We start from the raw sequence: 14,935 nt of genomic DNA, 5'->3' as shown, positions 1-14,935 counted from the left end.
TTGCTATAAATTCTCAAGAGTTTTGCGTCTGGCCCTGGGAACATTCTGAAGAGCTGAATTTCTGAAAGAAGATCAGCTTGCTTTGTTCTAGGGCCACAGACTACATTCACCCCCAATTCTGAGGGCCACCTTCAATCATTAGCCCCTTTCTTCTAACTTCACTCAGGTCCTTACTGTAGCAAACAGTACCTTTACTACTCCCTAACCAATTCCCTATCTCATTCCCCACAGAATCTATTTCAAACCCTTTCTTCCCTCAAGTCCCCCACATCTCTGTTGTGGCCCTCACAAAAAACTGAGCATCCACTGATTGTGCAATGGCTGAAAAAATTTGTGGTTTATGAACAAAATTGAAAACTATTTCATTGTAAGAGGCAGAGGGATTCCAAGCAGCTTTGGAAACTATATACTGATGCAAGCAAAGAAAGGAGAAATAGGAAAAGAGCAATATACATGATTTCAACAGTATAATATAAAGACAATGAAAAGCCTGACCATCTAAAAGATCCTGAATAACTCTCAGGGCCAGAGCACAAAATATATAGAAAGGGGGGCAAATACTACACATTTTGTCAGATATATGCTGCTACACCAACTGGCTTTACTTAACTGTTTTTGTTACAAAAGGAGAGTTCAATGGATGTGGATTATACAGCAAAAAGACGGTAGTGTAAAAACAACAGATAAAACTTTTTAAAAATTAACATAAAACTTTAGGTTTCTTGAACACACTGAAATTTTAAGCACCCTCCCAAACCAAAACTCATCTTCAAGCTAAACCACTAAAATTTGAGGTAAATCAAGATTGTAAATTTAAGGAAAAATTTTTAAAAGGGATTCCTAATTAAAACCTGTATTTGAAGCTGCGATAATGTTCTAAAAAATGAATTTTCCTTCATGTTATCCCTTTGTTTACATGCTTTAGCCTGTCACCCTAAACCAAGCAGCTAGAAAATCATGATGGAGAAAAGGTGGGCAAACTCCCTTCTGGCAATAAGCATGCTTCTTCACCTGAAGTAGCATCTTCTTCATGTTACTCACCCCTAGGTTCCCTTACCTCGCACCTCAATAAGCACTTCATTTCAATTATCTTACTCAGCAGTAGTGTTCATTGCAAAATAAACAGTCCATTTCACTAATAAAATGGCAATCACTTTAGCAGTTTTAATACTGGAAAAGACTATACCTTCGCAAACTTGAAAAATGGTCTTGGGTCCTTTCTGAAATACTCGATATCAAACATTGCTTGAGGATCGGGGAGGTCGGGGAAATCTACCGCCAGGCGTGCATAAATACCATCTCTTGATCTGAAGTCAGGTATTCCACAGGAAACAGATACCTGGAACATAACATGCATGGTATAATTTCTATAATTAGATATTCTAGCTCTATAATTAGTTTGTTCTTACCACACAAGCAGAGATAAACAAGCAAAGGAAAGGAATCACTGTAGTTTGCTTTTCCTTTTAGGGGATAGCACTATGGGCTAACTATAATTTCAAAGTGAAAAAAACCCAAAGATGTTTAACAGATGCCAGCTTATTTCCTTATGCCTACAGCAGAGATAGAGGTGGCCTGAGACAAGCAAACTGAGTCATTCTAAAGCTTTAGACCACAATATACAAGTAATTCAGATCCAATAGCCTCCAAGAAAATGAAAGGAACTTCCTCTACAATAATCTGTTAAAGGAAACGAGGGTCTTTGGGGCTCGAGTGAAATTCTATCAAAGCAAAGTCTGGACCCCCTTCCCAAGAATGAAATCATTGCTTGGATTATAGAGAACATCACAAAAGTTATCTGGCCTTTATTTTAGAAATATATACACATCTATATTTTGCAATAAAAGTTTAGAAATCGATATACAGTGACATAAAAAGCCTTGGAAATGTGGCTATTTGTAATAAGGCATTTTTGATGCTACTTTAGTGACATTTCTTACCAGGGCAGATTCTGCTTGGCCTCCAATAAGTAAAACTGCTTCCCTAAGACAGGCACTCCTTTTGGAGTCTCACAATCACTTCGTGGATGCTTTTGCCAGACAAAGTGGCAAATGGGATTTTGTTCCTTGCCTCTGTTAATTTGCAACGCTTTTGCAACAAACACAAATACATTGTTCCAAAGAAAGGAATGGAGTCATGGACTCTTGAGGCTGAAAGGGGCCTGGGGCTCCTCCACTAGGCCAATGCAGGATGCCTGGAAGAGGATCCCCACTCTGTCACTGACAAGTGGTCTTCAGAGAGGGAGCACCCAAAACCTGCCAGAGGGGCCCACGTCACATGTGGGGTGCTCTAACACTTAGCGAGTTACTCTTCACTTGTAGGCCATTTGCCCCAGTTTCACCCTCTGGGTTCAAGCGGAACGAGTCTAAGCCCTCTTCCCCAGGCCAGTTCCACAAGCACTTGAGCCTTGGGCTTTTTCTTTTTCAGAATAAACACTTCCATTCTGACTGTCCTTCTTGAGATATCTTCTAGCTTGTGGGGCTCCAGCCAAGGTCTCCCCAAGGACAATAATGGCCTTCTAGACTGACAGGCCACACTGCTGACTCTTCATCAGCCTGCAGCCCCAGCCCAGCTTTTTCAGATAAACTACTCTCCAGCACTGAGCTCTCATCCTTCATCTGCAGTTCAGTTTTTGACCCCAATTTTAAGATTTAACATTTATCAGCATGCAAGATCCTGCCCCATGTTCCAGCTTGTCAATATCATTTAGAAACCGCCATCCAATGTGTTAGCTGTCCCTCCCAGATCTATGTCACTTGCAAATGCTGATCCAAATATTATGCAACAGATTGCCAAGTATAAGACTCTTGAGGCGCTCTTCTCTACCAGCAACCTTCCAAGCTAACACAGACAGAGACCATTAACGACTATTCAGAGTTCAGACACATAGCTCAATCTGAATCTACCTAATTGTACTACTGAATCTCTCCATCTGGTCCACAACAGGATGAGGAACTCCGCTGGTACTCTGATAAACTCTCGTGACAACATTCTCCTGATGGAAGGAGAAAGGGAAGAAGAAAGGAAAAGAAGACCCACGTGGCTCAACCTGTTCATGATGAAGCCAAGCAGGCTGTCATCACTGCTTCCTTTTCTAGATATTCACAAATGGTCTCTATAACGATAGATATTCTAGAACCCTGCCAGGAATGCTAAGCTGACTAGCCTATACTTGTCTGACTCAATTATGTTTGCTTTTTGGAACATCAGGACAACATCCCATAGTACTTCCGCTAGGCTTCCAGGATGGTGACAAAGGTGACGTACCACTTTATTCAGCTCTTCTTACTGGACCACATTAAAAGTGCTGTGCTCAGGAAAACACCTAAACCTTTAAACTCGACCCAACTGAGACTCTGACAACTTCACATATATTATCAGGCTCCGTTCTTCCATCTCTGACGACTGTGGAAGGGCAAGACTTCTTAATCTCTAGAATGCTTTCTAGAATTCCTTCTAGCAACAGCACTAATGAACATGAATCACCCAAAGTGGGTAGCAGTTATCTGGCTTGACCAGCCTTAGAAAGTTCCCTGTCACACCTTGAATAAGGGCCCCAGGAAGGGGAATGAAAGCCCTTCTGGCATTTAAACCAGTCAGCAAAATAAAGCTGCCCCAGGGTCTCCCAGATACTTCCACCTGTCACTGATCGTGCCTTCTTCCTATGCCTGTGGTTGCACTGACCACTCACCTGAAAGAACCTGTGGATTTGCATTCATCCTTCCTCAGAGGATAGAGGCTCCATCGCCAGTGTCCCAATTTGAACTGTTTTTCCCCTTTGGGGGAACAATGGCACATAACTGATGTATAGGTTAAGAACCGGGCTCTGATTCCACTTGCCACTTGTCTTGTGGAGCCATTACCCTGGAGGTGCCTAGGAAAGGGCTTTTTTTTCTTTTTAACGTTTAACTTGATAGTGGGTATACATCCTGCTGCCATGCTCAATCTGCCTGCAGTCAATCATTACTATATTAGGGTAACAAAAAAATTACACTAATATGAAAAAAAAAACCAAACCCACGCTCTTTACTGGAAAAAGTATGAGGAAGAGAAACACATTCATTAAAAGCACACTCCTTTTTTCAACAACCACACGTACCCCAGCTCCAGTGAGAACGATGATTTTGTTGCACTCCTGCAATAACTTCACAGCATCCTCAATTGTATTAATGTCTTTTCTCTTTTTCCTTTTCGGTGGTTCTGAAAGGATGTTTATAACAATCTGCCAGAGGGTCATATCATCTAATTCAGGTGGTGGGATTGTTTCTGGCAACAGATCCTTTAGGATGGTCCGAGGGTCTGTGCCGATCATGAGATGCTGCTGTACAAAAGCGTAAGGACCTGTGATTGTGAGGGGAAAAGAAAACTGGATCAAATCTCTCTTCTAAAGACCTTGAACGTGGTCAATTAACAAGGAGATTTGTTTTTCAAGTTAAAAAATGCCATTTCAGTTAGAATCAACTCACTTTTAAGACATTCCCCAAACCCCCAAAAGACATCACTCCCAGGCTAAGCTTCAGCAATCAAGGGAGTCAAGACCACCTGCCAGAGAGGCCCCTCCCAATGTGAACTCGGGCTACAACTGCCCACGCAGAACTCCAGGTGGCAGCCAAAGCAGCCCCACGGACATCAGGCTCTCCCGCCTCCCTCAGCTCTGTGCAGACTGGGAAAGGGGTGCAGGAATGCCAACTCTTTGAGTCTGCCTATTTTGGCCGCCTCACACACACATCTGTCTTTGAGTTCGCATTTACAAATTTAAACTGAAAACTTCCTATCACTTATATGACTCTCACATCCCAACAACACCTTTAAAAAATTTTAATACTGCCTCTCCCATTCCCTCTTCCAATTTCTCAAGTATTTTCAAACTTTATGATATTAAGAGACTATGACACACTACCCCTTTAATTCTTTGCAAGGAAAAATACTGCAAAAATCTAAGATTTTAAAAAAGAAGACTCTTTAAAAAATAAAGATTTTTCATTGCCCGCTAAAACGTCAGCAAGACAAAGAGTTCCATCAGTAAAACTCATATTCAATCTCGTTCTCAATAGTACAAGTCTTGGTAGAGAAGGTCAATGTATCTCCCAAAAGCCAAAGTTCCAATTTTTACCTGTAGCTTCCCTATCTCATCTCATTAATTATGAGAACTACTGCAGAAGGAACTCTTTCCATGACCATCTATCAGAGTTTCATACTTACTCTACATGTATGATACTCAAAAGAGCTGTGGGGTCAATCTTAGCTAGCTCACTGAGGCTGTAGTCGTGAAGTGAATCAAGTCAACAAGCATTTATTAATCACCGACTATATGCCAGGCATAGTGCTAAGTGCAGGACTTCAGTGAAATCTATAGATCCCCAAAAAAACTGACATCACAATGTAAAGAATTTAAGGAATTAAAAAATTTAGAGATGTACGGGAGACATAGGAGACACCAGCACCAAGCTCAGCTCAGTGTGCCTGCATTATAGGCAGCACACGGCACCGTGCTCTACGAGCAAAGACGTACCTAGGAAAAAATTCTTTAGTAATAAATATTAAAATCTAGAAGTGTGAACCATATTTAATATCAAAACAAAAATGTAACCACATCACACCTATCAGATTGGCCAACATGACAAAACAGGAAAATGATAAATGTTGGAGAAGATGTGGGAAAACTGGAACACTACTGCATCGCTGGTGGAATTGTGCTATGATCCAACCATTCTGGAGAGCAATTTGGAACTATGCCCAAAGGGCTATAAAAATGTGCATACCCTTTGACCCAGCAATAGCACTTCCAGGGCTTTATCTCAAAGAGATCATACAAATGGGAAAAAGACCCACACGTACAAAAATATTTATAGCAGCTCTTTTTGTGGTGGCAAAGAATTGGAAATTGAGGGAATGCCCATCAGTTGGGGAATGGCTGAACAAGCTGTGGTATATGAATGCTATTGTGCCATAAGAAATAATGAACAGGCTGACTTCAGAAAAAGATGGAAAGACTTGTATAGACTGATGCTGAGTGAAGTGAGCAGAACCAGGAGAATGTTGTACACAGTAACAGCCATGTTGTGCAATAACTAATATTGATAAACTTAACCCTTCTCAGCAACGCAAGGATCTAAGACACCTCCAAAGGCCTCGTGCTGGAAAATGCCATGCACATCCAAAGAAAGAACTTTGGAGTCTGAATGTAGGTAGAAGCATACTATTTGCTATTTTTTCTTCTTCTATTTTGTTTTGTTTCCTCTTTCTGATGGTTCCTATTGGTTCTAATTCTTACCTACAACATCACTAAGGTGAAAATATGTTTAATAGGAATGTATATGTATAGCCTATACCAGATTGCAAGCCATCTTGGGGAGGGAGGTGGGGAGGGAGAGGGAGAAAAATTTAAAAATCAAAAGCTTATGGAAGTGATTGTTGATAAATCAAAATAAATTAATTTTTTAAAAAAAGAAAAACCATAAAGCCTTCAAGTATGAAACACTAGCTGTGAAGGCCCAGGCAAAGAGTTAAGAGACACTTAAATGACAAAAGGTTGAGAAAGCAGTAACAGTCCTGACAAATATCATGTTGAAAAAAAAAGTGACCTTGAATTCTAGAAGCCTTCTTTTATCCCAGGAGGACAAAGCTGAAGGGACAAAAACAACCCCAAAGGGTAGCAATGTGCTATCAGGGCATCAGTTCCTAACTTGCAAGTCCCCAAATTAGGGTTACTAAGGTTCTATAATCAGGTTTTGAAGATTCTTCTTGAGATAAGTACCAAGAGGAGATTGAGCTCAGCCAATTAAGGCATTTCTATCCCTTTCCTCCCGTATGGGGCAAAGTGAAGAATCTAATCAAGTGGGTACTCACTATTGTCCTTCCAAGGAGGGCTCTCTGGTGACCTGGATAAGATAATACAAATCCAAGACCAAGAAGGCCGAAGTGGACGCTTCTGCAGCATCAGAGCCTGAATACACTGAAAAGCTCTATCTACCTACTTTGTCTTTCTGAAGAACTTTGTTACTGACTGTGAGACATGGGAGATACTGAAGCTGGACCCCCCAGCACGGCATTCTTGCATCAAAGAAGGCAGCAGCTCAAAAAACATGTGCGATATGCAGATTTAGAGGCCTCTCCACTCCAAATGTTCATATGGGCTATTTGTGCCCTACCCATGGTAGAGCCTTCGGAGCTCTTACTGGTCTGATCAGCCCCAGTCAGACACGCCTATACCTTGATCCCAACAGTGATGTCATTTTGGTCTTCTTCCATTAAGAAGGACAACGATGGACCCAGTCCAGTCCTTTCACTGTATCCAGGAGCCACAGGCTTAAAGTCACTTAAGTAGTTGCCGTTGGAGAAAGGGCTAGACGCCCTGCCTCACATTCAGGCAGCCATGCCAGCATGTATCTAGGACGGGCAAACAACAAATCTGCTTCTGCATATTTAACCCCCTGGAATAGAAGCCCCTTAGCCTTAGGGAGCCACTGGAAAGACTTCACAACAAACGGAGATCAAGGTTACACAAGTTAAAAATGTCCCACTGGAGGACATCTTTCGTGACCCTGCCAGGGCAGCATTTCAACGGAAACCAATGGGAACTCTTACAATGGCCACCAAGCAAACAAGAGCATCCCCAAAGGTTCACCTGTTCGAGGCCTGGGAGTCCAGTCACTGGAGCTGGCGTGAGAGGCTCGGTCATCCTCGTCACTATCACAGGAATGAAAGCCATTGGCAAGAATTTCATCACTGAAGAGATTTTCTGCAAAACAGAGAGAAATAAATACCTCAGACACAGCCTACATCTCTAAAAAAGGGCAGACCAAAGGAAAGGTATAGAATACTGGCTAAAGAAATGGCCTCAAGGGGGCAGCTAGCTGGCGCAGAGGATAGAGCACTAGCCCTGAAATCAGGAGGACCTGAGTTCAAATGCCGCCTCAGACCAAACACTTGACACTAGCTGTGTGACCCTGGGCAAGTCACTTAACCCCAACTGCCTACAAAAAAAAAAGAGGCCTCCAAGTGTAGAAGACCTGGGTTCAGGTTCAACTGACAGATGTGTCACTTCTCAGTGCCAAAGGGAATTCTCTAAGTGAAAAAGTTAGCAAACAATCTACAGAGGAAATTTCCTGTGGCTGCAGCCAGAAATCACAGGACCAAAAAGAAAGTATGATATCTTATTAAGGATCCATTATGACTATCTTCAAAAGTACAAGGACTCAAAAATTTTATTTACTGGAAGGAGCTAGTGGAGGAGTATATAAGAGTGCTGGGCCTGAAGTCAGGAAGACCAGAGTTCAAATCCAGCCTCAGACAATGACTAGCTGTGTGACCCTGGACAAGTCACTTAACTTATTTGCCTCAGTTTTCTCATCTGTAAAATGAGGATAAAAAGAGATAAATGCAAAAAGTGCTTAACATACAGTAGGCACCATATAAATACTTATTCCCTTCATCTTCCCTACTTCAATTAATATTTCAAATTATTTATTAAGTGTCTATTTGCAAGCCATTGTGATAGACACTGGAGATAGGCAGACCAAAAAATCAGTACCTATCTTCAAAGGGACAACATTTGCAGCTAGGTAAATTCAAACGACTTCTAAAAAAGCAATTTTATCCACGTTCTCATTCTCTCAAAGGCAGACTGTAGCTCCAACAAAAATAAGAGTTTCTTGAATTAGTAGCTAAAAATCATTAATGACCTGGGGACCAACCTCCTTACTGGTCCTTAGCTTCAAGACTCTGTTCTGTGCCTCACCTGTTGAAAAAAAAAAACCTCTCCCAGCTTGCCCTCCAGGCAACCCAAGGCCATCTCCTCATTACAATGAGACATATTGAAAGGACTTCAGATCAATTCTTTACTATATTTTAAATTAATTAAATAGATCAGCATCATCTTGTTTTCATCCAAAACATTCTAGATTCCCAGAGATTAGCAATCCAACTACAGAATCTAATTTAGTGCAAAAAAAAAAGCCATTGACAAATTTACTAAAACAGGATTGCTCATCAAACATGAATTCTTTGGACCACAAGTAGGCATTCAAATAAATGTAAACCAAATAACAGTTAATTCACCTACTTGCTTCTTTCATCTGGAAAGTATCTATTATCTATCGATCTTACATATGTAGCAAAAAACACTTCATAATAATAGCTAACATATATATATATATAGCATTTACTAAGTGCCCAGCACCGTGCCAAGCATTTTATTACAATTATCTGATTCAATCCAAAAGACAGCCCTGGGAGGTAGCTGTTACTTATTATTCCAATTTTACAGTAGAGGAAATTGAAGCAAACAGATTTTAAGTGATCTGTCCAGGGTCATACAGCTAGTAACCCTTCAGTTCAAAAGATAGCAGCATCAAATAATTTGAAGTCAACTGTTGCTAAATGCCGCCAACAGATGCTGGTCAATACCAGAAGTAAAAGATTTTATGTGAACTCACTTATCACAAACTAAACTATTTATTCTCCTTCTACTCTCCCCAAAAGGTCAATATCTAACAATAAGGATCACTCATTTTTTAATAGTGTTTTTTGGTTTACAAAATGCTAGATAGCATCTAGCTGAAGATGCTATGCAAGAAGGATTACAGCGGGGAAAGGAGTCCTTCAGGATAAATACAAGTTTGGCATTCAGTTATCTTCCCCATAGTTCTTAAACTTCAAGGATCGTTCCTTGGGGTAGGTACTCCCTCACCTCTCAGACTCAAACCACATTTGTATGGGAGTTGCTGTGGCCAAAATACTCATGGCTCTGCAGCCCATTTAGTGAGAAGCTTCTCCCAACTCCCTAAGCAGGTCCAATGGGACACCAAGCCTTTCCAGTTTGACACAACCCGCCAGAGCTTATGATCCCCTTGGCACCAACTTGGAGAGCCCAGGGTCACCTCCAAACCAAGAGGAGACATTAAGGTACCTTGCCCACAACTCCACCTCTATTTACAGCAAGAAACTGCTACATCTGTTTCCAGAACCTGTCTGGCTTTTGGAAAGCAGAGCCCCACAAAATAAACGATGGCAATACAACCTGAGCCTCTGAAAAATCAGAACTAGAAACGAACAGGCAGTAAGGCAGACACTCCCCCCTCCCTGGCAAGCAGCCCCGGGCTCAGGCTCGGCAGAAAAGCAAGCCCCTCCACAAGGGGAGGTGAGTTTATAGAGGGGGTGGGCGGCGGGGGGATGAACGTCTCGGCCAAACGAGCCCAGCCAGGTCGGGCAGCGCAGTCCCGACGCAGAATACAAACGCCCCCAAACCGGGATCCCCGAACACTGCAGGTCCTGCAGAGCAGGCGGAGCAAGTCACTTGGAGGGGAGAGATCGGGGCGGGGGGAGATAAGCGGGAGTGACCCCGCCGCCAAGAGCGCTGGGGACGGGGCCGTCATGAACCCCGGCCCGGGAGCCGGGATCCACTGGAGTGACCCCTTTGCCAAGAGAGAGCGGGGGGAGGGTTCCAATTAACCCGGCTCGGGTTAAGCCGGCCCAGGGTCAAGGGCTGCTGGCAGACCTCGGGGCCCCCCGCTGCTCGGACGCGCTCCGGCGGCCCGGGGTGAAGGCCCGGCCCGGCCCCCGCCTCCCCTCGGCCCTCCCCGCCTGGCCGGCCCCGGGGGGCGGTGCGCAGTCGCGGCCGCCCGGACCCTGCGCACCTCGGTAGCCAATCGCCGCCGCCGCCTCGTCCTCGTCCTCGCCCCCCTCTTCCTCCTCCTCCTCCGCCTCGTCGTCGTCCTCGTCGTCGTCGTCGTCGTCCGGTGGCGGTGGTGGTGGCGGCTCCCGGAGCAGGCCCCGCAGGCCCCGCGGGCCCGGCCCATTGTCCCCGCCGGGGGGCGGCCGTGTCCGAGGCCTCCCCGAGCGGGGCGGCCGCCGCCTCCGGGCCCGGGCTCCCCGCCCCGCCAGCCCGCTCCGCCCCCCAGCCCCGGGCCCGGGCCGTCCCTGCGCTGCCGCTTGCTGAGCGGCTCCCCGCCGGGCTCCCCGGGACCTCCGCCGCCCGCGCCGGGCTCCAGGGCGAGCGCCGTCTCGTCCGCCATCTTCAACTGCCTCCCGCCCGCCTGGGCCTGGGCCTCGGCCTGGGCCTGGCCTGGGCGCCGCCTCCGCCGCCCGCGCTCCGCCGCCCGCCCCCGCCCACCCGCTCGGCAGACGCGCAGCAGCAGCTCTGGCGCCCCCGCCGCGCCGGCTGCGGGAGATTTAAACCCCCGTCACGTGACCCGCGCCGCCCGGCCCCGCCCCGCCCCTCCCGGCCCCTCCCCTCCCTCCCCCTCCCGGCCTGGCCACTACTGACACCCACGCGGGCCGGGACCACAACAAAATGGGTCACGTGGCCCGGCGCAAGGGCGCGCGGGGCGGGGGAGAAGGGGCGAGCGGGGCGGGGCTCCGGCTTCGGGCCGGCCCGCGGGCGCGCGCGCGCTGCTCCGGGCCCGCCCGGCGTGTGCCTGGCTCGCGCCGTCCGCCCCCTTCCCCTCCCGCTCACCAGCTTGGCCGGAGGCTGGGGAAGGGACGAGAGGCGGCCACTAGCCTCCGACATTGCTCGCTTATCCCTATCCCGAGCTCAAGTTTGGTCTTGTTTCCCCCGAAGAGGGACAGTATGTGCCCTGGTGCTTGCCCGGAGTATGCCCAACTTCAAGTGGAAAAAGAAAGAAAAAGTCGTTTCTGCTTCCCTCCCTGCGCTCCTACTATGTGCATCCCTGAACTGCCCGGTCCTGGAGGAAGTGGCACAGGGAACGCGCCTGCTTCTGGAGCCGGGCGATAAGGCAGGGACAAAGCCCCAAAAGGACTCTGAGGCTGCCGGCGCCCGAGCTGTGCAGTGTGCACTGTTCGGGGCTCCATCGTAAAAGATGTGTTTGCACCGATCGCTGTTTGAATCCCCAGCCTTGCTCCCGGGGGAAGAGGAATTCTGGGCTCCAATAGCTGGTTTACACAGGATAGTCTATGCACCATGTAAAATATGAAGATTAAGACCTCACTCCAGCCTTCCTGGAGCTTGCAAGTCTAAGGAAGGCAAGATGCAACGATCAATAATTGCACGTGGGTAACCAAAAAACACCTAACAAATTCATTAAACAAGTGCAAACAGGGTACTGGGTGGAGATTAGAGGGTTGGGAGAATCAGGGAGGTCTTCCAGAAGGAAGTGGTAAGCGAGCTGTGCATTACAGAATGGATGAGAATTGAACAGGTAAAGGATGACATTCCTCCCCAAGGAAACCACCACGTGAGCCAAGGCATTGAGAAATGAGAGTACAGGATGATTTGCGAAGGAGGGAGGAAAGGAGGCTGGAGCATAAGAGGAAAGTGATTGTTGGCAGAGGAGGGAGGAGACCATATATATCTACCTATGGGAAAGACTTCTGGCCATCCTGTGAAGGATGGATTAGAAGAGAAGAAAGCAGAGGCTGAAAGGCTGTAAAGAAGCAGGTCCAGGCACCGGGTAAGGAGTGTCTATCCTAGGGTGGGGGCTATGGAAATAGAAATAGTCTACAAGTCCTGCCAAGCTGAAAATGCCTCAAGTACCATCCCTGGAAGGAGAGACCTTGTGTTCACAGTCTGAGGAGTAGCCTAGCTTAAATGGTATTACCAGGAGCCTGACGACCACCAGGAGATGATTGTTTTAGCATGGTAACTCAAAACCATCTTCTTCAGTGTGGTGGGGAGAGATGTTGCATGGTATAGTGAAAAGACGTGGATTGGGAGGCAGAGGACTTGGTCACTTAATGTTTTCATGACCATCAAATCATTTGACCTTTCTCTACTCTGTGTAAGAGGGGGTTGGAATAGATTGAGCCCTGAGGTTGCTTCCAGCTGTAAATCTGGGATCTTATCATTGCCATCTGCTTCAGTGGAGAGAGAATCAACATGGATGAAATCTCAGGGTTTTTGAAGTGTTGAAAAAGGACAATATGGTATAAATGCTATGTTCAGTTATGAGCCTAAATTTCCTTTTTTTCTTTGTAAATTTGATTAAACATATTTCCTAAAAAAAAACAACAACCCCCCCCCCACATTTGCAAAAGACCAGAGGATTTAAATAATGGGAAGTATTTTAGGGCCTGAAAAGAAGGGTTCTTAACCTAAGGTTCATGGTTCAATTTCAAGGGATCCATGAACTTGTGTCCATAACACAGAGGGTCAAAGCCCCTTCATCTAAATAAACCACTTCAATTTACAGAGGAAGAAACTGAGGCCCAGAAAGGAAAAGTGAGTTACTGCATGGGGCAGTGGAAAGGTGGCTGGATTTGGGATCAGAAGTGCTAGGTTTCAATCCTGCCTCAGGCAAGTAATGCCTCTGTGACCTGGAGCAGGTAATCTCAGCCCTCTGGGCCTCACTTTCCTCCTCTGTAAAATGAGGCAGTTGTATTAAGTTACCTCAAAGATCCCTTATATCATCCCTAAATCTGTGATCCTGTGATCATAAAATAACAGTATGTAGTTAACAAGCCATCAGAGTTTTACAGCAAGTTCCCTGAATCCTAATCCTGAGTGTTTTGTAAGAACAAGAAAAAATGTGGAACACTAATGCATTGTTGGTGGAATTGTGAAATGATCCGACCATTTTGGAGAGCAATTTGGAACTATGCCCAAAGAGCTATAAAAATGTACATACCCTTTGACTCAGCAATAGCACTTCTAGAGCTGTATCCCAAAGAGATACAAATGGGAAAAGGACCCACATGTACAAAAATATTTATAGCAGCTCTTTTTGTGGTGGCAAAGAATTGGAAATTGAGAGGATGGCCATCAATTGGGGAATGGCTGAACAAGCTGTGGTATATGAATGTGGTATATGAATACTGTTGTGCTATAAGAAATGATGAACAGGCTGACTTCAGAAAAACCTGGAAAGACTTGTGTGGACTGATGCTAAGTGAAGCGAGCAGAACCAGGAGAATGTTGTACACAGTAACAGCCATGTTGTGCGATGACTAATGTTGATAGGTTTAGCCCTTCTCAGCCATGCAAGGATCTAAGACATCTCCAAAGGTCTTGTGATAGAAAATGCTATCCACATCCAAAGAAAGAACTATAGAGTTTGAATGTAGGTAGAAGCATACTATTTGCTATTTTTTCTTCTTCTGTTTTCTTTTGTTTTGTTTCCTCTTTCTAATGGTTCCTATTGGTTCAAATTCTTAGCTACATGACTAATGTGAAAATATGTTTAATAGAAATGTATATGTATAACCTATATCAGATTGTGCACCATCTTGGGGAGGGTGGGGGGGAGGAAGGGGAAGAAAAATTTTAAACTCAAAAGCATATGGAAGTGATTGTTGATAAATCAAAATAAATTAATTTTTAAAAAAAGAACAAGAAACGGTGGTCTAGTTCCTGGGCAAATCAGTATCCCAGTACATATTCTCAACTCATCCCAGGTAGCCACATCTATACCAATTGGTTCAAGTTTAGGTAGGAATCCAAAGTTTCTAATCTTGCTTAAATCTAAAGAAAAGGATGGGTCTTGTTCAAGATTGAAGCTTATTAACATGCTATTGCTAGCATTTGTTATATACCAGGCACTATGCTAAATGCTTTATAATTTTTGTGTTTTTTGATCCTCGTGATAGCCCTGGGAGGTAGATGTTCTTCTTATCCCCATTTTACATGAAACTGAGGTTAAGTGACTTGCCCAGGGTATCACAGCTTGTTAAGTATCTGAGGGCACATCTGAATTTAGGAGTCAGGAATAGCAGGCTGGCATTCTACTTCACCACCTGGTCTCCTGACCAAGACTCAACTCCCAGAAATGGAAAGGATAATACTTTGTTTTCTTGAAAGTTAGAGGATTAGAGATAAAATAAAGCAAAATGTTCTTTCCTAGTTTTTCTCCTGTGTCTCCTCTCAGCCTTACCAAGGATCTGTACCTTTAAGCTAGGCCTCTATTTCCAGCTGTCACCTTAAACTCACTATTAGACCCTGCTCTACCATCAGGGGGCCCCTTGGTAAATCATTTTGTCTTCT

At 45.1% G+C, this 14,935-nt stretch overlaps 1 protein-coding gene across 1 annotated transcript in view; it reads right to left on the bottom strand.

Moving 5' to 3' along the window:
* SIRT1 (sirtuin 1) overlaps window positions 1-11,088 on the bottom strand; it is a 33,656-nt gene extending 22,568 nt beyond the window's left edge. Inside the window, 6 exon segments of the mRNA XM_020998221.2 lie at window positions 1,187-1,339; window positions 4,100-4,341; window positions 7,628-7,741; window positions 10,638-10,812; window positions 10,814-10,897; window positions 10,899-11,088. Coding sequence (XP_020853880.2) covers window positions 1,187-1,339; window positions 4,100-4,341; window positions 7,628-7,741; window positions 10,638-10,812; window positions 10,814-10,897; window positions 10,899-11,015 — 885 coding nt within the window. The 5' untranslated portion in view covers window positions 11,016-11,088.
* Between the last annotated feature and the right edge of the window lie 3,847 nt (window positions 11,089-14,935).

Source organism: Phascolarctos cinereus, unplaced genomic scaffold, assembly GCF_003287225.1.
Source record: "Phascolarctos cinereus isolate Bilbo 61053 unplaced genomic scaffold, phaCin_HiC Scaffold_3;HRSCAF=262, whole genome shotgun sequence".
Taxonomy (NCBI): Eukaryota; Metazoa; Chordata; class Mammalia; order Diprotodontia; family Phascolarctidae; genus Phascolarctos; species Phascolarctos cinereus.
This window is presented reverse-complemented; position numbering and strand designations above follow the sequence as displayed.